Raw genomic sequence first — 25,177 nt, forward strand, 5'->3', positions numbered from 1 at the left:
AAATGTGTGCCTCTAACTTCAAAATTTCATAACTTTCGCATACGAGCTCCGTTTTTGACGTTCTTTATATCCACGCGTAGTTGAGACTGTACTCTACAACTCTTATTTCGACTCCGTTGGCTAATTTTGACTTTATTTTTAAAGTTATATTTTTAACAGGCCGGGACCGGAAAAGTCCGTTAAAAATTAATAACTTCTTCATACAACATTCGTTTTTGTCTGTCTTTTTACCGTTGAACTACTATCGATGAGATCTTCGATTCTCATTTAGGTTATGTCGGCTAAAAATCGCTCGATCTATAATTCGAATTCCGAGCTGCACACTGCTATGCCAAATCTTAGAAAATTCATAACTTCCTCATACAAAGTCGGATTTGGACGTTCTTTTTATGCACGCTCTCGGTTTAACATATACTATGACTTTCATTTAGATCGCTAAGGCTAAAAAGCACTTTATCGTAAACTTACTTTTTATGTCACGCAATGTTGTGCCGGTTCTGTCGCGAAATTTCGACAGGTCATAAGTTCTTCGTTATAACTCGGATTTCGGTCTTCTTTATATCTCCGAAATCCTTGTCATGGCCACTATAACTTTCTTCATAGATATCGGGCTTATCTAACGTTTTATTTTGACGCTTATTTTTATTATATCTTTACAACAAGTATATAATCACATAAAATCACATAATTCACATAATATTCCAGTAATTCATCTTTATTACTTCGAAATATGTTACATTTGTTGACCCTATCTATTACATCATCGCATCAATGCTTAGCCTCGAAACACGGGCGTTACATATATATATATATATATATATATATATATATATATATATATATATATATATATATATATATATATATATATGTCTTGGGCCACTGAAACAAGGTTTTGCAGCAGGGAAAAGGGACTTTCTTGGACTGGATGGTGCATTCATGAAGGGTCCCTACCCTGGTATGATTCTAAAAGCAGTGGTAAGTAATAGTATACACGGTTTAACTACTTAATCTTACATATGACTTGTAGATGTTAACCTAATTTGTTCTTACTGTTATAGGGATTAGATGGAAACAAATGCACTTACCCAGTAGCATATGGTGTTGTAGAGTCTGAGAACTACAACTCATGGACATGGTTTCTAAAAAATCTTGGTGATGATTTGGATTTGACTACCAATTCGAACTTCACATTTATAAATGATAGGCAGAAGGTAATAGTATACATTGTTTAACTACTTAACCTTTATATTATTTGTACTAATTATATAAATTTTTTCTATGTTTTTGTTGTATGGTGTTTTTCCTACAATTGCAAAATTGTTTCCATGTGCAGAAAATAGATTTTGCCTTCGTCATACCCATGAGAATATGAAGTGGAAGTGGAGGGGCAAGGAGTTTAAAGATTGTCTTTGGAAATGTGCAACAACATCAACTGTACAACAATTCAATCTTACAATTGATGAACTGAAGAAATTGAACAATGATGCATATGAATGGCTTAAAGCCATTCCACACCAACATTGGTCTAAGTCTCACTTCACAGTTAAGTTATACATGTTATCATTCTTCAACATTGTTGATTGTATGCATCTTAAAAGATTACTGAAAATTGTGATGCAACATTGTTATTCTACAGGAAGAGCACATTGTGATGCATTGTTAAACAACCTTTGTGAGACATTGAATAGAAAACTTGTCAAGGGTCGTGACAAACCAATTTTTTCTTGGAATTTATTAGAGAGTACATAATGAAGAAGTTTGTTATTGTCCAAAAGACAATTGACAAATGATTTGGCCCACTAACTCCTACAGCTACCAAGACTCTAGAGAATATCAAAGTTAAAGTTGCAGAGTATAGGGTTGTGTTTTGTGGAAATAGGAAGTATCAGGTTATAGGTGGTGAAGGTGTGGACCAATGTGTAGTCGACATAGCACAACATGCATGCTCATGTAACAAGTGGGAGGTCACTGGCATGCCATGCAAGCACACAATTGCAGCTACATGGGATATGAGGAGAAATAATGAGAATGTTGGGATACCTGAAACATGGGTTCACCCAACATACTGGTTGAAGACATGACCAGAGATTTATGCCTTTAAAATTGAACCAATTAATGGGAGGATGATGTGGGCAAAAAAGTCCTTGTCCAACAAAGTTACTACCACTAAAACATCATGTGCCTATTGGTAGGCCAAAAAAGAAAAGAATAAGATTTGTTACTGAAGATGATAGTGCTAGAGGGACCAGAACAGTTAGATGTTCAAAGTGTGGAAATATTGGGCATAATGGTAGGAGATGTAAGGGGCAGATAGTGGGAGGATCACAAGCCAGTGGTAGTGATGTGGGACAGAATGCTAGTGTGGGACAGAACTCAGGTGCTGTGAACAAGGGGAAAAGTCTGATGGTTTAGTGTTTGTGTATTACTTTCATGTCTTTTGGTTAGCTAATGCTTTTGATGTACTTGAAACAATGTTCTTTCATGTCTTTTGGGTCTGTAATTTCGGTTTGAACTAATGTTGTGCTACTTCTTTAACTATGACGGTGATGTACTTCAAACTATGTTGACTGGATGAATGTTTGTAATGGTTTGAATGACTTAATGATTAATTAGGTTGTTAATGTAGGAATGCATGTTTGTAATGGTTTGATGACTTAATGGTATGATATAAATTGTTGTTTTGGTATAAATACATGTTTGGCAATTACCAAAAAAAACACCCCATTTTCATTAACTTGCAAACTGATACATCCAACTTCAGTTTGTACAACTAAAAGGTAAACGTATTTGATAACTTATCCTACACTTTGTACACTAGAATTGACACAAACAAAAACCAACTAATAGCTAGATACAACTTCAGTTTCAGATTTTGTTATTCAAGCTTCATCCTAATGTTCATACAAGCACATTTGTGATCCTCCACCACCCAACCAATGAACTTGCAACCACGATCCTGCAAAGTAAGTGTAGAAACATTTCACAATGCTAAAATTTACAGAAAAATAGAAGAAATTAGGAGATTAGGTTAGATTTATCAAGAAATCAAAATTAATCGGGTTAGAACAAGCATAGTAACGTTTTCCAGGGTTGTTCTTGCTCCATGAGGTACGAATCACAACTTCAGCTCCACAATTGCATCTAATTGCCATTTTTGTTGGTTGGAGAAGGCTAATCGAAGAACGAAAGGGGGAAGAAGACCGACGAAGATAAATGAAAGCGGGGGAGGGGCAACGGCTCTAATAGGGGCACACGACATGAAATGACGAAAATACCCCTGCGTGCAAGGCACGTGGGGCATCCAAACAGAGAAAACTAACGTCTAACGACAATAGGGACTGGGCAGGTAGTATTTAAATACATGAGGGATGGTCCGAGTTAATTTTCAAAAATATGGACTGAACGTGCAATTTGGCACTTGGACCGGGGAAGATTCGTGTAATTTACTCTAAGTATTATCTATTATAAATGTTTCATTATCATTGAATTTCTTTTTGTGGATTTAACCACAACAACCGTTTAGTTGTTTGACCAAGCTCAGACACCATTAGAAGATTGTGAATCATGACCACATTCGGATGCCATTACTTGCAAAATATTAGTGAATGTTTTTAAGTTTTGAGATACTAGAAAGCGTTTTTGTGTGGTGTGATTAAACTAACACATCCAATAGTTATATAATTATATATGCAGGACAAATGAATGACAAAATATTGTGATTTATTATATTTAACCTTTACATATGTATATAGTTTATGCTCTTTATGGTTGAAATGTTTGATATGACAATGTTAATGGCATTAGTTTTAAACTTTTTACTAAACTAATGTAGTATGAAAGAAAATAATGTGATATAACTCCATCTTTTGTCTTTGTAATTAATAAAAACAAATCACAATCATTTAAAAATAAAATTTTAGGGTTTATTATGAATCCTTTCAAATATATTAAGGTGTTACAAATGTTGTTTTTACGAAACCTTTAGATATTTTATATTATATATATATATATATATATATATATATATATATATATATAAAGTTGTTACATTCCAAAAAACTACATGGATAAAATCGTTTTAAAACAAACATATGAAAGCGATTATGAAACGTATATAAGGCCATCAGGAGTCCGAAGAGTGCTTAACGGGTCAAAAAGCACGTCCATCTCATCACAACCAAACTCCATCAACACCTCACAATGGTCTACACACACACATACACACACACACACACACACACACACACAGAGAGAGAGAGAGAGAGAGAGAGAGTATTATTTTCTCTCCTTTGTGATTGTCCGTAAGTTGTAACCCGACTTACTCTCTGCCACGATTACAGGAGCTTGGAGTGGTGTTTACGCATAGAGTACTCCTCCACATCAACCTCATGCGACGAGTGTAAGACCCGTATGGGTGCCCTAAGATAAGGTCTATAGTTTCAAAAAACAAAAACTACTTTAGTTTAGTTGATTGTATTTTAATTCATCCTAAGACTCCAAAATGCTTAACTATTGCTAATACGCACTTCAATTCAATCCGAACACCCTACATTAGACCGGAGGGTGTGGGAAGGAACCTTCCCTCACTTTTTGTGGGCCATACCTCCTTTTCCCTCATTTTTCTTTCCTCACCTAAAAGCCAAGGAATGGGTGGGAAGCCCTTCCCTCACTTTTTTTTTAAATATATTTCATACATATATTATACTCATTTTGTAGGGAATTAAAAACCACGAATTTTGATATATTTTTTATATTTTTATAATAGGTATATAATTTTATAAATATTAAAAAAGATAAAAACAAAAAACAAAACTGTCCAATAACATGAAGAGAGAGAGTGCGGCACCCCTCCCCCACCTCTTTCCCGCGGGTTCTTTGCGTCACCCAAGGAGTGGTGTTAAGGAAGCTTCCTCACCCCTTTCCTCACCCCTTTCCCGCTCCCAGACCGGCCTTAGAACTGCATTCGTTAACAATTTTCTCATGCATGACCGGATCTATTGCTTGTTTTATCTGTATCCATTATCCGAGTGAATGTACATATGTTCCGGCGACCGCCCATCGGGAAACACCGACTTCGATCGTCACGGTCCGCCATCAGATGTGTTCATATACAAAGTCCACTCCCTCCACACTTATCTAAGTTATCGCTGCTCGCAGACAAATGCACTTCGATGCGACAGCTCCAACAAATCCACGCTCAAATGATCGTCTCTGCCACCATAAACGACAACTTCGCCGCTAGCCGTTTACTATCCTTCTCCGCTCTTTCCCTTCATGGCGACCTAATTTATGCTTCCAAACTACTAAATAGTGTACAACAACCAAACATGTTTATGTGGAACACCCTCATTAGAGGCCTAGCGATCAGCCCTGATCCAAGTGAAGCATTGTTCCTGTATATAAAGATGCGTCGAATCGGCGTTACCCCTGGTAAACACACATTCCCTTTTCTTCTCAAGGCGTGTTCTAACTTACAATCGCTTACATCCTGCAAACAAGTACATACCCAAGTGGTAAAAGTCGGCTTAGACCTGGATTTGCATGTTGTGAATAGTTTGATCAGAGGCTACTCTGTCTCTTGCAGCTTGGAAGACGCCCGCCAAGTGTTCGACGAATTTCCTGACAAAAACGTCAACATTTGGACCACAATTGTATGTGGCTCCGCTCAAAATAATTGCCCAGAAGACGCATTGGCGTTGTTCGATGAAATGGTAGCTCAAAAATTCGAACCAAATGGTCCAAGCCTTTCATCTGTACTATCAGTTTGTGCACAATCGGGGTGTATAGACATTGGAGAGAAGATCCATAGATACATACAGGAGAAAGGACTCGAAACTGGAGTTATTCTTGATACTGCTTTGGTGAACATGTACGCCAAGAATGGAGCACTCGTCATGGCTAGAAATTGCTTCAATAATATGCCTCACAAAAACATTGTAACCTGGAATGCGATGATTTCAGGGTTAGCAATTCATGGCCATGCCAAAGAAGCCCTCGATTACTTTCACGAGTTAGAGAGACATCGGGTGGTTCCAAATGATCGGACGTTTGTTGGGGTTTTATCTGCTTGCTGCCATGCCGGAATGCTTGATTTTGGATGGAAAATATTCAAATCGATGAGGAGTGTTTATGGAATCGAGCCCAAGATACAACACTATGGATGCATGGTTGATCTTCTAGGTCGAGGTGGGAGGGTAGTGGAGGCGGAGGAGTTGATAAAGGGGATGCCATGGAAAGCTGATTTGAAGATTTTGGGAGCCTTGTTGAGTGCTTGTGGTAGCCATGGAAATCTTGAGGTTGCAGAAAGAGTGGTGAAGAAGATGATTGTATTGGAGCCGGATAATCATGGAGTTTATGTTGTTTTGTCAAATATGTATGCAGATGTTGGACGTTGGGAAGATGTTTTGAGGGTGAGGGGGATTATTAAAGATGGGAGTTTAACGAAAACACCCGGTTGGAGCATTGTCGGTGGTGAATAATTTGATCATATGTTTGAGTTGAGAACTTGAAATAAAAAATATAATTTAAATGAATTGAAAGTGACATATCTATGATTGGTTGAGGTAAAGGCGTAAAACTCTTGTTAAACATTTTTCTTAGTTTGATGTGAAGTTGATGGCAAAAAATACAAAATGTATTTTGATACGTAATTTTACAAGTGTAGTCTACTAATAATTATTCAAATTAGCCAATCCGGTAAGTAGAAAAGTAAGGTGACCATAAATTTGTAACTATTTTTTTTTTTTGGGTTAGGGATAGAGTCATGCTAGGGGGCAGCGGATTAGGGACGTTACCGGAGGTACCACCACTCCGAGCAAGACAGGTTCACCAGCCTCAACTCTTGAGAAGACCGAGACTGGTTATGAGTAAGAGAGTCGGAGGTACGTGCCTGAAAAACAACACAACCAGAAGTTCACCAGGGACGGTCCCGGGAGAACACTCTGATGGTTAAGTCGGTCAATGATCTTAATTCAAATTCGAGTAGTGAATGTAAAGTAATCAAGTCCGCATACCTATACTCTTCATTCTCACGATCTTTTATATGTCTTACATTGAGAATCATCGCCTTACCAGGCCGAGCAGACGAGGTCTAATCGTCATTAATGCAAGAACGGTTGAAGGTATCGAAGATTGTACTTATGTTAAGTCATTAGTCACATCTGATAGATCATAAGTATTGTAGTTAACTTTAATGGTAAGCTACATCTTGTTATTGATTATATCGATGTGCATTTGTCTTGATCCCGTTGCTACTTGATGTACTTTACTTACGGTAGGTTCAACATCTCGTTAAGTTATATATATATATATAAGGGCAATATGGTAAAAGTGAAAGAGATAAACAAGGAAAGTAGATTTCCATAGGAATTTTAGGGATTATTAATAAATAAATAATTATTTTATTTTTTTAATTTAATTGAGATTTTAATGTTTGAATTTTTAAAATGCAAATTTTATCTTGATTTTTATAAAAAAAAAATACAGATTTTACAAAACAATGCATATTCGTGTTAGAATGTCCATAACCTGATGTTACGTGGAATATCATTACGAAATTCTGATATTAAAAAATCAATTAACAAATACGTATTCATACTAGAATGTATGAAATCAATTCAGAATTAATAAATTAACAAATATTTTTGTGTGTGTTCTGTTTGGACAGCACTTGTATTGCCTCTTCCAACTTCTTCTTTATTTTATTTTTTTGCTGAAATCTTGATGAATATTGATTATATGTTGTTGAAATTTTGTTGAATTCTTGTTTCACCTTCTTTTTTTTTCGTTTTTTTTTAGTTTATTCTTGCTAAATGATTTTTTTTTCAATTTTTTATATTAAATAATGATAATTTCTTGCTGAAATATCATTATTTTTTTTGTTGAAATATCATTATTTTTTTGCTGAAATATCATAAATTTTTGCTAAAATGTCATACATTATTAAATTTTCGGTATTAAAAAACTATTTTCATTATATAAAATCAATTTTTTTTTTTTTTTTTTAATATGTGCACCAACATGCAGATGTTAAAAAACAATCTTCTTATTACAGTCTGCAGCCGTTTAGTCCACCTTTTCTGCTGCAGAGAATTGCAGAGATGGTCCACAAACTTCATGAATTTTTGCCTCAAAAAAATAAATACCACCTAAGTTCATATTCATACTTGAAGAGAATGCATGTTCATATTTGAATATCCAAAAATAAATTTCAATTAACAAGATGAGTTATACAATTTCCATTATGACTATACAAATATAATATGCAATAAACAATGTATACAACTAACAAAATTACATTACGAATATACATATATGATCAATGTCTTAGACCATCCGGTATGGTGGCCACGAAGTGGGTCGTGGTCTAGGTGGCCACGAACCACGACCGTGCACACCGTCCTGGTGGTTCGTGGTGGGTCGTGGTTGTGGCCCTTCGTGCTCCGGACAACGATTTCAAACGGCCAATCAATTCATTTCTTGCCTTAAATCTCGTTTGACCTCCTTCCTCCTTCCTAACGACTACTTTCAATTTATTTATCTTCCTTCAATATGTACCTATAAATACTACCACTCATCTTCTTAATTTTCATACATTTCTTCTCCCTTTAGTCATCATACATTTTTGTTGTTTGATCCCTTAAAAACCATGCCTCCCAAAAATAAGAAATTGTCAGAAGAGGAAGAAGAGAAATTAACACAAGCATGGGTGACGGTTTTGGAAGAAGGCACTGGTCAAACTTCTGGTTCTTTTTGGAGAAATGTTGAAAGTGTTTTCCATGGTTTAATGGGTTGTGCAATTCGAAATGTTGATGAAATATGCTCGAAGTGGCGTGATATGAGGGCCAAATGTTCTGAGTTCAATGGAATTTACAACTTTGTTATAAACAACGTACACGAAGCCGATATCGATCCGGTTAATGTGGCCATGGAGCAATATGAAAACACAAATCATAAACGTTTTGGACATGTCAAAGCTTGACATAAGTTGAAGAATTCCCCAAAATGGAATAACCTTGCATAAACACACAAATCAGAAGTTTGGTATTTTTAGGTTTTTAATTCTTAATGCTATTTTTTTATTTTATTTTAATTAATGGAATTTTTTTAACGTTATTTTTTAATTAATGTAGTTTTAATTTAATGTAATTTGGTATTTTAAATTAATGAAAAACTAGTATTTAAAAAAAATTATATGATTTTAATATATTTTTTATTTAAATTTAATTTTAAAAAATGAGGTGGAGTTGTATATTTAGTGGTAGGTATCTCATGGTTAGTGGTAGGGAGTGTGGTAATGGTGTGGCACCCACCACTATAGTGATTAGTGGTGGGTATAACGAATGGCCTTATATAATTCATATTAGAATATGGTTGAAACAGATCATGCCACGGGTGGAATAGTGAAGCAGATCATGCCTCACAGAAAAATGATTTCTTCATCACCAATTTGCCTTTTTCACTTGATCATATCATGTAAAGTATTAATCATTTATAATGCTTATAAAGAATCCATTAAAAATAAGATTTTGTAAAAAATTACATGTAAAGTTGATGCTTTCATGTCCCTTTATAAGAGTACCCACCGTCCTCCACAAAAAACTGAGGCATCATCCCCCAAGGCCTCAAGGCGGCACTCATCCATGATGCGGATAGGATGTAAACCTCTCAATATTCCCCATTGAAGCATATACCCATCGGCGCCTGTGCCACGGTTAGGCTAGCACCCCATAGATGGGGTGACCGGTCAGAAAAGATGGTCACCCAAGGGTAGCCATACCCAACCAGGTTACAATTCACCCAAAGCCACTTGTCTTGCCAGTCCATATTGGGCGCTTTCTGGTTAACAATGAACAAATGGATTCCTCGCCTTTGAGAAAAGGTATGGACGCCAGACTAGGTGGAAGAGTTGAAATAGGCTTTGAAGGCCCAAAACTGAGGCATCACTCCAAGGCCTCGACATGCCAGTTCAAAGCCCACAATCTTGTTGACGGCGTTGGGAGTCAAGTCATCCATGGAGAAGCCGTATTGATGCATGATTTCATTAAAAAAACGGTCGTCGGTAGCCTCAGACCTACTTTGAAGATTGAAATGGGGACTTCGACCTTGCCCTCCGGTGGTCAAGAAATGATCGCCCCTTTCTTGGAAAATTGCACCTCGTGTTCAGCATGAAACCAAACCGGGACTGAAGAGCCTCTAATTTATCTGGGGTTGGCTGAGTTCCGGACAGTTGTGTCACCATTTTTCCCTTAGAGCAAGAGCGGGAAAGAAAATAGGGTAAGAAAAGAGAAGACGAAAGCAGTTGAAGAACGTGAAGTGGAAAAAGGAAAACCGTCCATGATAAGGGAAGTTTTAAATGCAAAGCAGGAATATCGAACAGTTACAAAAGGAAACCACACGCGCTGACGGCTCCGTCACATCAGCGGACATCAAGTCTATCTTCATCGAACACGTGTCCTGATCAAGGCTAGAACGACTCAGTTAAGTTAGACCAACGCCGAGTCTACTAACCTAAAGGACTTGTTAACGTATCCCATTAGGAATACGTTAAAGATAACAGAACTGCTATCTTTAGGACGACCTAGCTAACAGTCGCAATCCGTCCTAGCGCCAGACCCGGACCCTCGCCCTTGTGCTAGGACCCTGACACTTGGCGCCCTCGCGCCCATGCCCAATTCCTAACGACAACCTTCGATCCATAACAAGCCAAAACACAACTAGTCGTTTCCCAGAGCGACAATTGTAGTGCCCAGGGCGTTGTCCTCTACTTATTTTGCACCAATAGCATACAACCACTAGTGGTGCACGATCCACCAATTGGACTCTTCCACGTTCTGTCGGCCTAGACAACACAAAGAACATTGTTGGGATCATGTGTAAAGAACAACGTGTATAAAATGAACCATTATTCTCTAGAAGAAGGGATCACATCCTTACTATTCAAAACCCTAATCACCTTATTCTCATACACATACTAGCTATACCGTCGGAGCTTCATCCCGGGACCCCCTCCTGGACGTCAACTAGCGTTATCTCTTCATTGTTGTGATTATAGGATGCTACCTAGCCAGAATCATCAAGTAACGGCATTGAGTCCCAAGCACATATCACAACAGTTATGTAGTCAAAGTTTATTTGTTCCTTTTGCCTTAATAGGAAAAGCGATATCTTTGGGTCCCTCAGTGATTTGGTGTTGACATTATAGTGTTGGGCCCAGCTATGACTAAATTGATATGTTCAATTGGTAGTCTAATGACGTCATCACAAATCAGGAAATCATGAAACAAAATCTTGGACAGTGAGATTGATTATAATCCATGTCTCATGTCCATACAATATCTTAAAGAACGAAGGAATATTTGATTACTTATCTTAGGACCAACGTTTGATTTGAATCAGAGTTCGGTAGTGGAATTGGAAAGCACACTTTGTTGTTTAGTTCAAGGTTATACTTGCAATTGTAGTTATAGATTTATCCAAGAGGGAGACTGTTGGATTAAGATGTCTAAGATCATAACTAAATTGGTATATACTTATAATTAAAAGCAAAGTCCTTTTTAGGTTGCCCTCATAACTAGAACTTGGTTAGAATGACATTTATAGATAGAGAGAGGATGATTTATTAGTTTATTATATGATTAATAAATTGTAATAAATGATTTGTTAGTATATTATATGATCAATATATTAATTTGAAATAGTAATAAGTAATTAAGAATTAATCAAAAATTAATTGGAATTAATTTTGGGATTAATTAGAATTAATTAAGAGTGCAATGACTAAGTTGTATTTGTTCAAAAGTTGAACAATGGAAAGGTTCCAGAACCGTCCCTTATGGCTGGTTTTGGGATGCCTTAATAAGGCATTCTGGAAGCCTCTTGATGATAAGGAAAATAGATAACCACCTAGATTTCAAATATCAATATTATATGTTTAAATTATGGTTTCTAGGGTTTTCCAATCAGCTATAAATAGGACCTGTGGGTCTCCTACTTTCGTCCACTCATTACTCAAGAAGGATAGCCGAAATTTGCACTCTCCTTCCTCTCTCCTCTCTTGTCTTCTAGTTCTACGGTTTGGGTACAATCCATTAGAGGCATCATCATTTTGGTTCTAAGCTTTCCAAGACCAACTACTACAAGGGATTGAAGTGATTTGTTTGCTACAACAAATCAAATGTATGTAACCCTAATTCCATTTTTTCGATTACATTAGGATTCATGTTGGTTTTTTTATTCATTGTATGTTGCATTCAAAGTGTTACGACATAGATCCTTATAGGTTGCATGTTCCCTTTAATTGTTAAATGTTTTTTCGCAAGTACATGTTTGTTATAACCTATAAACCCATCATCTGCGTCTTCAAAATATGGGAAGAGAGTCGTGAAAATTGAACGATCGAGCAACAAGCCACCTACTTTCTTCTCCAAGCAATCATTGAAATATGGATGCCCTATAAAAAAAAGTAACAAGTCCCCTGTCGATGCAGGGGCGGATGACTCCGAAGTTGAGAATAATTTATCGTTGGAGGCAATGATTGAGCGCACGGATGACTTAGTGTATGTCTCCCCTCTCAAGCGTTGAAGGACTCTAAGATCTCCAACGAGCAAAGACACATATACAGAAAATGGCATGGGTGAGCCTCCACTTCCTCCTGTGATTGCTTCAGATGTTGGCGAACATGATTGCCTCGTTCACTCCGATCCGATTTTGACTGATATTGGCGATGCTGCTATCGGATCTGCTTCATCGGTTATTCCCCATGAAGGTTCGGGGGAGGTAGCTCACATCCAGTCCGATGCCGTTGTGGTTTCTACTGTTGTTCCTCCTTCTACTGGTATTCTCAATTTCACTGTCGACACTGTAAAACTCGCTTTTCGTCAAAAGCTATTAGGCTTAGGATTTGGTTATCGGAGGTCCAAACCCGTTTTCGAAAGCGACGTAGATATCCATTCAAACAACATCCATCCAATTAGGTCTTCATCAAGCTTGCACATAGATTAAGGATAAGTATTCCGAGGAACTGTTGGGAAAGGCCTTGTAACACCTGTTCCTCAGGTATATTTCTTTATGTTATTGAAGTTTATTTTTTGGGAATTGTGGTTCTACGCGGGACGTAGATGACCAGTTACGCATGGAGTAAGTCAATAAATCCATGCGAGGGTTTTATGTCCTATGCAGGGCATAACTATAGTTACGCAGGGCGTAAGTGCGCAAGGTTGAAACCCTAATTGTGGAGTTTTGAGCCCTATTTATGGACCTAAACCCTTTAAGGCATTTCTTATGTTCAACCTCCACTCCTATTGACACCCACCTCGAAACCCTAATCCTCTTGAGCAAGTTTTGAGCCTTTTGTGTGTTTTGTGTGTTGGATAAGGTGTCTAAGTCCATAACTATATTTGGTATGTACTTGACCCGATTTAGCATGGTCCATTTGGGTTGCACTTCACCGGAACAATTTGGACTTTGAGAAGAGGATATGTATGATTTATTAATATATTATTAGTTATAATATATTAATATGAAATCATATTGTTTAATTAGTATTGATCAATAATTAATTTGGAATTAATTTTGTGGTCAAAAGAGACTAATTAAATATATAGGGATTGATTGTGTAAATCATTCATTCTTATAATGTGGGCTAGTGATCCATGATTCCTTATGATGGGATTAACCCATGTGGTGACCCATGGGTGCTCCATGGAGGTTAAAACCCATGGATCATGAGGGATGTGGAAAGTCATGAGTTACATGGTGTAACCCTAATGTGCACACTATATAAGAAGCCCTTTGGTTCAAGATAAAGGCACCCTAGTGATTTAACAAGGAGGGGCTGATTTTGTGAGCTAGAGAGTTCTCTTCCAAAGTTTCCAAGTGTTGGTGGTGATTTGTGATTCCACTTGAGGCATTCACATTATTGGTGCTAGGATCTTAAAGCTCCAAGCAATCAACCACAACAAAATGTATGTTTCCTAACTTGTATTATTCACTATGTATCAAAGTTTTATTTGCTAGTTAGGGTAATACCTTGGAAACTTCAAGTTCGCATGTATAATAGTGAAAACATAGATCCAAGGTATTTAGGGTTGCATGAACACCTTAGGAGTGTTAATATGCTCATAACCCTACAGTGGTATCAGAGTCTAGGCTTGCTTTCAATTATACTTGATGCTACTTGCTGTTTTAAGTTGGAAAAATCGAGTTTTTTGCTTCCTAACTGATGAACTCGCCGAGTCCACCGATGGACTCGACGAGTCCATGTACAAATTGAGCTACACGACGAGTTCAGTTCATGGACTCGCCGAGTTGGCTGGGCAGGGTGCAGAAAAACGATTTTTTGGCCTCAAATGGATAGGATCATTATCCCAAACTATTTTGAATCATAAAAAATATGTTTTTTAAGATATGGTAATGATCATGTTAATCCATTTGTAAGGTGATTGTCAAAATTTCATATTTTGTTTTAGTTTATATGATTAGTCTAAATTACATGGAATTTGTCTGATTTGAATTGCCTTGATCATATGAGTTTAATCTAGAACTTGAACATTCTTGTTAGTTAAATGGTTGTTCTTGATGATTTTAATGGACTCCATAACTTGTCCTCAAGTTATGGAATTCCAAAAGTTTTTCCATTTAAATGAATCATTAAAAATCATAGGTTATAGAAAAATGAAGAGTCTCATTTTAAAAGACCATTAAACTCATATGTTATGAAGTTGAAAAGTTTTGAAGAGTTTCAAAACTTGCCCTCAAGTTTTGGAATTTGTAAAGTCACACATTAAAACTTTAATTCCAAACCCTAGAATTTTAAAAGTTTAAATTCAACCCTTACACTATTATAATATTATAAGTTTATATATATATATATATATATATATATATATATATATATATATATATATATATATATGTATGTATGTATAAGAACAAGTCAGTCTTACCGTTAGTAGGCCTCATTCACGAAGCCGGTCAATAAGGGGGTATAAGGTCGTTGCCTATAAAATGACAGCTTAATGGGTGTCTACTCTCACCCACCGCTTCCTTGACTGGTGGAGGGTCGTTAGCCGAACGGGTAGGACAAAGACTATAATTCTCATTAAAAGTATAATGATAAGTATAAAGTAACTAAATGTTTTTTTAAATCTCAATCTTAGTTACTTTAGGAAAATGTGAAAATGATGCTAACCCATAAAATTACACTTTGCACCTTACCAAGTCGTTAGTGGAGCGTGTGTGGTTAACCAGCACACTAACATGGACTAGTAAGGGTGGCAACGGGTGGCTTAATGTTTGTCATAGATCGATGGAGCGTGTGTGGTTAATCGGCACATCGATTAGGTGATAAATGACATTAAGAGTACCAAGTATATTTGTATGGTTATTCACACCTTGTTTGTGATCCTCGGTATCCCAGTTCAAATTTGAAGGGAATAATCGAGATTTAAACATGCCATTGAAGAGTTCAATGAATCTAAAAAGAATCTAGGAATTTCAATTCATCTAAAACCTAATAATTCAATTTCGTTTTTCATGGTGGAAATTGGTAAATCGTCATTTACCTACCTTCAAATATTTTGCAGCTTGGATTACGACATCCCTCTTCCAAACTGTAAAATATTGTGTTGGGTCCTAGCCTTAATATTTCTTTTTGGGTGTTATATTAAGGACTCTATATCTAATCTAAGCTTTGCCTTTCTTTCTTTTCACATGTCTTCCAACAATGTTGTTTCTGGCTCAAACCCTACCGGCTCCTTCTCTCTCATGAACCTTTGTGGGAGAGTCATCTTTGATGGGACTAATTTCAATAATCGGATTAGGAACATCAGGATGGTCACTCGCTACGAGGACAAGGAATATGTCCTTGACAAGGAGCTTAAGGATATCAATGAGTCTGCTGCTACTCCTCAGGAGATTGCTGATTTTAGGGCACATGGGAAAGATGCCACCAAGGTAGCTTGTATCATGCTTGCCACCATGTCTACTGAACTCCAAAAGTCCTATGAGGACTTCTACCCTTTTGAGATGCACCAGGACCTGATGGAAAGATACCATCAGAGTGCTCGTCAAGGGCGGTATGAAATCATCTGCTCCATGATTACAACAAAGATGAAGGATGGTGAACCCATCACGGGCCACTTGCAGAAAATGAAAAGGTTTGTGGACCGTCTGCTCAAACTGAATGTGAACTTTGATGAGGAACTGGCTATAGATATTATCCTACACTCCCTACCTCCATGTTATGATCAGTTTCGCATGACATATCATATGAACAAGGAGGAAGTCACTTTGAGCAAACTTCAGGGCCTTCTGAGGACTGTCGAAAGTGGTCTCAAAGGTAAAAATGTTGTAACCACTCCTATTGCTAATGCCCCAGTTCTGGCAATCGGGCAAGTCTCTTGATGGATCCTCTTCCAATGGAACCAAAGGAGGTTCTGCTACTCCCTCGGCCAACCCAAAAGAAGCAGAGTGCTTCTATTGTCATGATAAGGGGCACTGGAAGCGAAGCTGCCCCAAGTACTTGCAGGATGTAAAGGATGGGAAGGTTAAACCCACCCATGCAGGTATTTACACCATTCTATCTAAAAACTCATCACATTCTAACTCTTGGGTTCTTGACACATGTTGTGGAATTCACATTTGTTCTGATGTGTAGGGCCTAAAAAGAAGTAAGGATGTGGAGCAGGGAAAGATAAACTTGATCATGGGGAATAGGAAGGTTTCACATGTCACCAAGATTGGAGTTTACTCTTTGTTGCTTAGTAGTGGGCTAGAAATAGATTTGAATAATTGTTGCTACTCGTCTGAAATGGCGAGAAATGTTATTTCTTTTCATGGTTTGTACAAACAAGGTTTCACATTTTCTTTTGATAATGAAATTGGTGCAATAAATGCTTATTATAATGGTGTTTTTTATTTTAAAGCATTACCTTGCAATGGTGTATATGAAATTGTGATGGTTGTAGACAACTTAGGAAATAATGTGATGCATATCGATTCTTCTAATGATTTGGATAAGGCATCCTTGTGGCATTGTCGTCTTGGACATGTCAACAAGAAGCACATAGGCCAACTTCAGAAGGCTGGAGTTTTGGAGTCATTCGACTTAAGGTCGGAAGATACTTGCGAGTCTTGTTTACTTGGAAAAATGACAAAGTCACCCTTCACTGGTTCTTATGAAAGGGGTGAGGGTTTGTTGGATCTCATACACACCGATGTGTGTGGGCCCTTCAGAACCGCCACAAGGGATGCTAACCGCTTCTATGTGACTTTTACTGATGATTACAACAGATATGGCTATATCTACTTAATCAAGCATAAGTCAGAAACCTTTGAAAAATTCAAAGAGTTTAAGCAAGAAGTGGAGAATCAGGCGGGCAGGAAGATAAAGATGCTCCGATCCGATCAAGGTGGTGAGTATCTTAGTATCGAGTTCCTGGACTATCTTAAGGAGTGTGGAATTGTTTCACAATTGACGCCACCTAGGACACCACAACTTAATGGTGTGGCTGAGAGGCGCAATCGAACCTTGTTAGACATGGTTCGTTCCATGATGAGTCGAGCTTCGTTACCAATCTCATTCTGGGGGTATGCCTTGGAGACTGCTGCCCATACCCTTAATAGAGTCCTAACTAAAAGGTTGCCAAAACACCTCACGATATGTGGACAAGGAAGGTTCCCTCTTTAGCACACATCAAGGTTTGGGGTTGCGAGGCTTTCATTAGGCGCGAGACTCACGGCAAGCTTGAACCTCGAAGTGAGCGGTGTCTTTTCATCGGCTACCCGCAAAAGTCCTTTGGTTATCTCTTCTACAGACCGAGTGACAATGTTGTCTTCGTTGCGAGGATAGGGGTTTTCCGAGAGAGGGAACTTATATTCCAAGGGGACAGTGGGAGGCAAATTGACCTTGAAGAACTTCAAGGGTCAAGTGGTGAAGGAACCTCAAACACTAGCGATCAACCTGAGGAGGAAACTCCTGTTGAGCCGATTGACGAATTTGTACCTCTGAGGCGTTCCACAAGAGTTAGGAACTCACCTGAGTTTTATGGTTTCCATATTACTACAGAAGGTGATACATTTATCAGTGATAATACACTAGTAAATTTGGATGAACCTAACACTTAAAAGGAAGCCATGGCGGGCCCCGAGTCTGCAAAGTGGAAAGAGGCTATGGATAGCGAGATTCAGTCCATGTATGACAATCAAGTTTGGAACTTGGTTGACAATGTACCGGGTCGTAAGACAGTCGGGTGCAAATGGGTCTTCAAGAAGAAGACTGACATGGTGTTGGATTAGGTGTCTAAGCCCATAACTATTTTGGTATGTACTTGAGCCGATTATGAGCATGGTCCTTTTGGGTTGCCTTCACCATAGCAACTGATAAGATGAATTGTGGAGAAAGATAAATAATTATGATTTATTAATATATTATATGAATAATATATTAAAGGAGAAATCATATTGTTTAATTAATATTGATCAAGAATTAATTAGAATTAATTTTGTGGTCAAAAGAGATTAATTAAACTTAGGGGACTGATACTGTAATTATAAGATAATTGCAATTGGGCTGATGGATCACCTTGGAATATAGGTTGGACGAATTCTATGGGAAGCCCATAAGGAAATCGTCCAAGGGATATTCTAGAAGGAGTCCATGGGCTGCTTAAGGCTTAAGCAGTCATATTAGGGTTTCCAGCTAAAAACCCTAGCAGCCACAAGTATAAATAGACCCCCTAACATAAGGAATTCGGCCCCATGCTTCCTGGTGTTGCCCTAGCCGATTTCTTCCCTTCTCCTAAGTCATCTTGTTGCTAGTGGTGTTTGTGACTCCATTAGAGGTGCAACATTTGAGGCACTAAGCTTTCAAAAGTCAAGATCAAGAAGGATTGTGTAATTCCCCAATACTCGGGTGTTGATAGTATGACTTTAAATTTCAAGTTTCAAGGTCTACTCGACGAGTGGATGCCCTGACTCATCGAGTAGGAGCGGGATTGGGCCACATATTTAAGTGACCAACTCACCGAGTCGGAAGAGTGACTCGACGAGTTGGAGCTGGAGGGTGAAACCCTAATCCCGGGGTTTTGCACCCTATTTAAAGGATCCTTTGTCCCCTTAGCCTTCCCTTACAGCCCCTGTGAGTTCAGAAACCCTAAATCTCCATTTTCTCTCCATACTTGTGTGTTTAAGCTTGAAAGGTGGATCTTGGTGAGGAAAGGCTTGAAGATCAAGAAGCTTTGAGCAAGGAACAGTTGGGGATTTGAAGTCTACCTCAGTTTATCATCATATGAAGGTATCAAGTCATCACCTTGAACTTCTTCTAGCTTGATCCCTTTTATATTTGAGTTTTGGGACCATTTTGGGCGTTTGGTGTTACATTTCGAGTGATGAACCAATATCTGAAGTTGCAACTTCATATCTAGGCTCATCTTGGCTCTTATCATCATAAAGTCTCAGTCTTTAGCATGTTGGTGAAGCTCTTTTGCCTAGAACCTCTTCTTTAGCTTGATTTAAGTCATTAGCACCTTGCATGCACGTCAAGTTTGCAACTTTATGTGATAAACATGCGCTAGGAGCTTGGATCTGCAGTATAGAGCCTTAGCATGGCTTAAAAAGTATCTGTATGGATGAAGGACTGAAGGGACTCGGCGAGTCGTATGAACGACTCGGCGAGTCCGATGAAGATTGCCTTAGGCTCGGCGTGTCAGACGAGTGGCTCGGCGAGTTGGCAAGTTATGCAAGGAACTCGGCGAGTAGATAAGGGTACTCGACGAGTTGAGGTCAACATGAACTGTTGACCGTGGCAGTTGACTTTGAATTTGACCAAGGGTTGACCAGTTGACTTCTGAGGGTATTTTGGTAAGTTGAATATTAATAGAAAAGGAAATTGGTGAATATAGGTGTTGGAGTTGGAGCTACATCTGGAGGAGTTTGACACTACCTTCCGAGCTACTTGCGAGGTGAGTTATCCTCACTATACTCCAGGGTCTAAGGCACCAAGGCCGGCCCTTTGGATTGTTATCTGGTTATGTTATGCTAGTATGATCTGTTAGAACGGTATCCTAGAGGGTAGGATAATATTATATGGCATGTGGTATGACCAGTTAGACCGGTATCCTAGAGGGTAGGATAATATCATATGATATGTGGTATGATCTGTTAGATCGGAATCCTGGTAGATAGGATGATGTCATGTGCTATGTGGTATGATCCGTTAGATCAAATATTGTCTATAGACTGTTATGTGATTATTTGTTATATGTGCACATTTCGTTTAGCGGTTGAGGTTTATCTGCTTTGTGCGGAGGCCAATAGACCTGGGCATTCCAACCTGTAGGTTATGGGTCGTGAGTATTCCATCCCGAGGATGATTGGACTCATAGTATGTTGGCATTCCAACCGGATGGTTGAGGGCCTGGGGTATTCCAACCCGATGGTTGACTGGACCCATAGTATGTTGTTTATGATTATATGTGTATTGTTGTGGTATGGGTATTTTGGGGGAACTCACTAAGCTTTCGGGCTTACAGTTTCAGTTTATTGTTTCAGGTACATCAGGGGATCGCGGCAAGGCGAAGGCGTGATCGTACAACTCCTCACTTTTTATGACTTTGTTTATGGGATACTCTGATATGATACATTTTGAAAACAAGTTTTGTAATGGTTAATGGTTTTGGAAATGTTTTAAAAGATTTAAATTGGCTTGAATTTTATGGGTGTTACAGATTGTGATTGTTATTGCTACATAACAATCAAGGTAATGTTTCTAACCCTAATCTTATGTCAATTTCGATAATAGCATGTTAGATCTAGGGTTTATGCTTTGGTATTCAATGTTGTTGTGTTCATAGTAGAAAACCTAGATCAAAGTAATTTGGGTTGCATATACACCATAGCAATGTTGTAATGCTCATAACCCAACAGTGGTATCAGAGACTAGGTGGTTTTCAAGTGAATAGATGCAAAAGTGAACCACTAAAGATCAAGAAAATCGAAAATTTTGGTTTCTGACTGGCTGACTCGCCGAGTCCATGTATGGACTCGACGAGTAGTGTAACACCCATAAAATTCGAGCCAATTTAAAACTTTTTAAATCATTTGGGACCATTCAATTATTACAATTTTGTTTTCAAAATATTTTATACATCAGAGTTCCCAGAAATCATAATCGTCAATCGAGGAAGTGTACGCTAACGCCTTTGCCTACCAGCGGCCATCCGCTGAACCTGAAAGAATAAACTGAAGCTGTAACCCCGAAAGCTTAGTGAGTTACCCCCAAAATACCAACCTCATATAACCACAAATACAGAACAGCCATGTGTCTCGAGTCTACAGTGTGACTGGTCCGCCCGCACCGGGCCTTCAGTCCACCTGCTCCACTCTCTGAGTCTACAGTCTGACTGGACCGCCCGCACCGGGCCTTCAGTCTATCTGGCCCACTCTCCGAGCCTCGGCACGTCTGGACCGCCCTCTCGGGGCCTTCAGCCTATCCGGACCGCTCGTCGGGCCTTCGGCCTGACTAGATTTGCCCTTCCCGGGCCTGTAGTCTACCCGGTCCGCCCAGGGTGTCTTGGCCTACTGCACACAGCAGGACCTGCCTCAACCCTTTCCCCAAACCAATAAACATGTGCACATATAACAAATAATCACATAACAATCTATATGTAAACAAACCGATCTAACAGATCATATAGCATAACAACATCCTATATGTGAACATCCTCGGATAGTGCTCCCACAACTCTGCCTCCGGCTCCCACGCCCACTCGGGCTCTCTTTGGTGCTCCCACTGTATCCTTACCAAAGGTACCTCCTTGTCCCGCAGAACCTTCACCCCTCTCTCCAGAATGGCCACAGGCCTCTCCACATAATCCAGGCGCTCACCGACCTGGATGACATCCAACAATACTACCGCCTCCTGATCCATGACGCACTTTCGCAAGTGCGAATCGTGAAAGGTGATGTGAATCCTAATCGAACCTTTTCATAAGGTTTATCCTTCATGCCAACTTGACAAAATCCTGATGATCCAAAGTATCAGAAACCCAACTTTCCCTTTTTCCTGGAGCGAACCCTTTTTGCTGACATGATAATGCATCCTTCAGCTCTCAGAATATCATATATAATCAATCCACTAATGAATACGAACACTCATGCCTGACCCAATCAGCCTCGCGCTGGAATACCAGGCGAGCCTATGATGACTCCAAACATCCCTAGGATGGAATACCCTCGTATCCCTCACGTGTTTGGCCCAATCAACCCTCGGGTTGGAATACCAAACATATCAAATCCAGTCCATCATAGGGTATGGTCATCCTCAGGATGGAATACCCTATATTGGAATACCTCCATTAACATAACTCGAGTCTACTCATAACCGGAGATCCAAGGATCTATCCTTGCATCTCATCCACCATCCTCAGATTCGTCACAACCGAGTGCAACTCCCCCGAATCTTCATCAATACATCCAATCCGAACGCGCTCCTACAACAGACATAACCAACACAATCTCTATGCCCACAGTCTATGACTGGAATACCCTTACGTGTTCCTCAACATAGGTCTGGATTGTTGGATTAGTGTCTAAGTCCATAACTATATTTGGTATGTACTTGACCCGATTGGCATGGTCCATTTGGGTTGCATGGCATCATGCATTTGGATAGACTAAAATGAGAGAAATAACACTTAAGGTTTATTAATATATTATAAGTTCTAATATATTAATAAGATTATTTAATTAGTATTGATCAAGAATTAATTTGGAATCAATTAAGTGATCAAAAAGAGACTTATTAAATATATGGGTTGATTGTGTAAATCATCCATACTTGTATAGTGGGCTAATGCTCCATGGATTATCAAGTTGGGCTAAAACCCATAGGATGCTCCATGGATGCTCCATGTTGTTTTTGTACCCATGGATCATGGAAATGAAAGGCCATGACAATTAGGGTTTACAAGGTGTAACCCTAATTGTGACACACTATATAAGCATCTTATTCTTCCCAAAAATCGGATACTATGAAGGAATGGTGAGGGCTAGCCGATTTCATGAAGTGTCTCATTTCTCTCAAGTTATTCTAAGTGTATTGGTGTTGTGTGAACCATTTGAGGTGTCACACTTGAGGCACTAGGCTCTTAAGCTCCATGGAATCAAGCTACATCAAAAGGTATGTCTTCTAACTTATATTATTCAATATGAATCAATGTTTTGTATGCTAGCTAGGATAATACCTTGGAATATTCATATTTGCATGTATAATAGAGAAAACATAGATCCAAGGTATTTAGGGTTACATGTACACTTAGGAGTGTTGGAATGCTCAAACCCAACAGTGGTATCAGAGCCTAGGCTTGTTTTCTTGTTATACTTGAAAAATTGGCTGAAAAATCAAAGTGTGTTGCTGTCTGCTCAGCAGACTCGCCGAGTCCATGAAGGGACTCGACGAGTCCAAGTCTAAACTCATCCAACTCGCCGAGTTGGTTCATGCACTCGATGACTTGGACCCCCAGACAACATATCTTCGACTGTTTTGGCTGGAATTGGACTAGGAACATTACCCTAAGCTGTTTTTCAACTTATAAACCTGTTTTTCATGTGGTAATGTTCATGCTAATCCAATTTCAAAGATAATTGTCAATAGATTCATGTTTTGTATTAGTTTAATGGTTAGGCTAATTAAATGAAAAAGTTTGATTGAATTATCTTGTTCTTATGAGTTGCTTAGATTAATAGAAAAGTTATGTGAAATTGTTGTTTTCAATCCAAATTAATCTAAGAGTTGGTTCTAAAATGTGTTTTTTGTAACTTGTCCTCAAGTTATATGACAAGTCACATTTAAGATTCATAAAACTCATAAATATTTCCATATGTTATGAATAAAGAAAAGTCATATTCTTTTATTAGTTTAAAGTCTTCCATAACTTGTCCTCAAGTTATGGAACTTGAAGAGTTTTTTGAATTAAAGGTACTTTAAACATATAAGTTATGGAATTGAATAGTTTTGAATAGTTTCAAAACTTGCCCTCAAGTTTTGGAATTTGTAAAGTTTTCCCTTATGAATACTTTAATTCCAAGTTAAGCCCTTAGAATTTTAAAAGTTAAAATTCAACCCTTATACTTTATAGTATTATAAGTTAATAATATATATATATATATATATATATATATATATATATATATATATATATATATATATATATATATGTATAAGAGCAAGTCAGTCTTAACGTTAGTAGGCCTCATTCACGAAGCCGGTCTATAAGGGGGTATAAGGTTACTGCCTATAAAATGGCAGTTTAATGGGTGTCCACTCTCACCCACCGCTTCCTTGACTGGTGGAGGGTCGTTAGCCGAACGGGTAGGACAAGGACTAGAATTCGCCCTTCATTAAAAGTATTAATGATAAATACTAAGTAACTAAACTTTTATAAATTCTCAATCTTAGTTACTTAGGAAAATGTGAATTTGGTGATAACCCATGAAATTACACTTTGCACTTTGCTTAAGTCGTTAGTGGAGCGCGTGTGGTTAACCGGCACACTAACCTGGATTTAACAAGGTAGGCAAAGGGTAACTTAATGTTTATCATAGTATCGGTGGAGCGCGTGTGGTTAACCGGCACATCGATTGAGGGGTAAATATTAAGGGTACCAAGTATATTTTCATGGTTATTCACACCTTGTTTTGTGATCCTCGGCATCCCAGTCACAAAATTTGAGAGGGCACAATCAAGATTGAAACATGCCATTCAACAGTTCAATGAACCTCAAAAGATCTAGGAGTTTCAAATCCAAGTAAAACCTAATTAAATTATTTCGTTTTTCATGGTGGAAATTGGTGAATCGTCATTCGCCTACCTTCAAATATTCTATAGCTTGGATTACGACATCCCTCTTCCAAGTTATAAAATATTGTGTTGGGTCCTAGCCTTAATATTTCATATTGGGTGTGATATTAAGGACTTTAAATCAACTATCTTTAATATCTCCCAAAAGATGTCTGGTTCAGACATTTATGATCTTCCCAAAAGCTCTTGGAACAAGTTTTCCAAATGAAGATGATGTCCCGAAAATCATTCTTCACTCCCTCCACCTCCTCCAATTATTCTCCCTAACCCACAAGTTTAAGGTCACTCAAACCCTATTGGCAAGCAAGGTCTATG

The 25,177-nt window shown here is 38.3% G+C and overlaps 1 protein-coding gene and 1 pseudogene across 2 annotated transcripts; both read left to right on the top strand.

The window, feature by feature from the left end:
• The first annotated feature begins 939 nt into the window (after positions 1 to 939).
• LOC145158345 (uncharacterized) lies at positions 940 to 2,084 on the top strand. The gene is made up of 4 exons (XM_079077255.1): positions 940 to 978; positions 1,062 to 1,214; positions 1,378 to 1,675; positions 1,816 to 2,084. The coding sequence occupies exons 1-4, from the start codon at positions 940 to 942 to the stop codon at positions 2,082 to 2,084; spliced, it is 759 nt and encodes a 252-aa protein (XP_078933381.1).
• Positions 2,085 to 4,925: 2,841 nt separating this feature from the next.
• Positions 4,926 to 7,242, top strand: LOC145160614 (pentatricopeptide repeat-containing protein At5g56310 pseudogene; annotated as a pseudogene). Its single transcript, XR_013738169.1, has 2 exons — positions 4,926 to 6,566; positions 6,757 to 7,242. The product of XR_013738169.1 is annotated as a pentatricopeptide repeat-containing protein At5g56310 pseudogene (transcript).
• The last annotated feature ends 17,935 nt before the right edge of the window (positions 7,243 to 25,177 follow it).

Source organism: Lactuca virosa, chromosome 2, assembly GCF_052849685.1.
Source record: "Lactuca virosa cultivar CGN04683 chromosome 2, Lactuca_virosa_CGN04683_v6, whole genome shotgun sequence".
Classification (NCBI taxonomy): Eukaryota; Viridiplantae; Streptophyta; class Magnoliopsida; order Asterales; family Asteraceae; genus Lactuca; species Lactuca virosa.

Bases quoted from the DNA above. Each gene is read 5' to 3' on its own strand.
- LOC145158345 (XM_079077255.1), top strand. From the start codon at position 940: ATGAAGGGTCCCTACCCTGGTATGATTCTAAAAGCAGTG. The intron at 979-1,061 runs GTAAGTAATAGT...TTACTGTTATAG, and splicing joins GTATGATTCTAAAAGCAGTG to GGATTAGATGGAAACAAATG. The intron at 1,215-1,377 runs GTAATAGTATAC...GAGAATATGAAG, and splicing joins TTATAAATGATAGGCAGAAG to TGGAAGTGGAGGGGCAAGGA.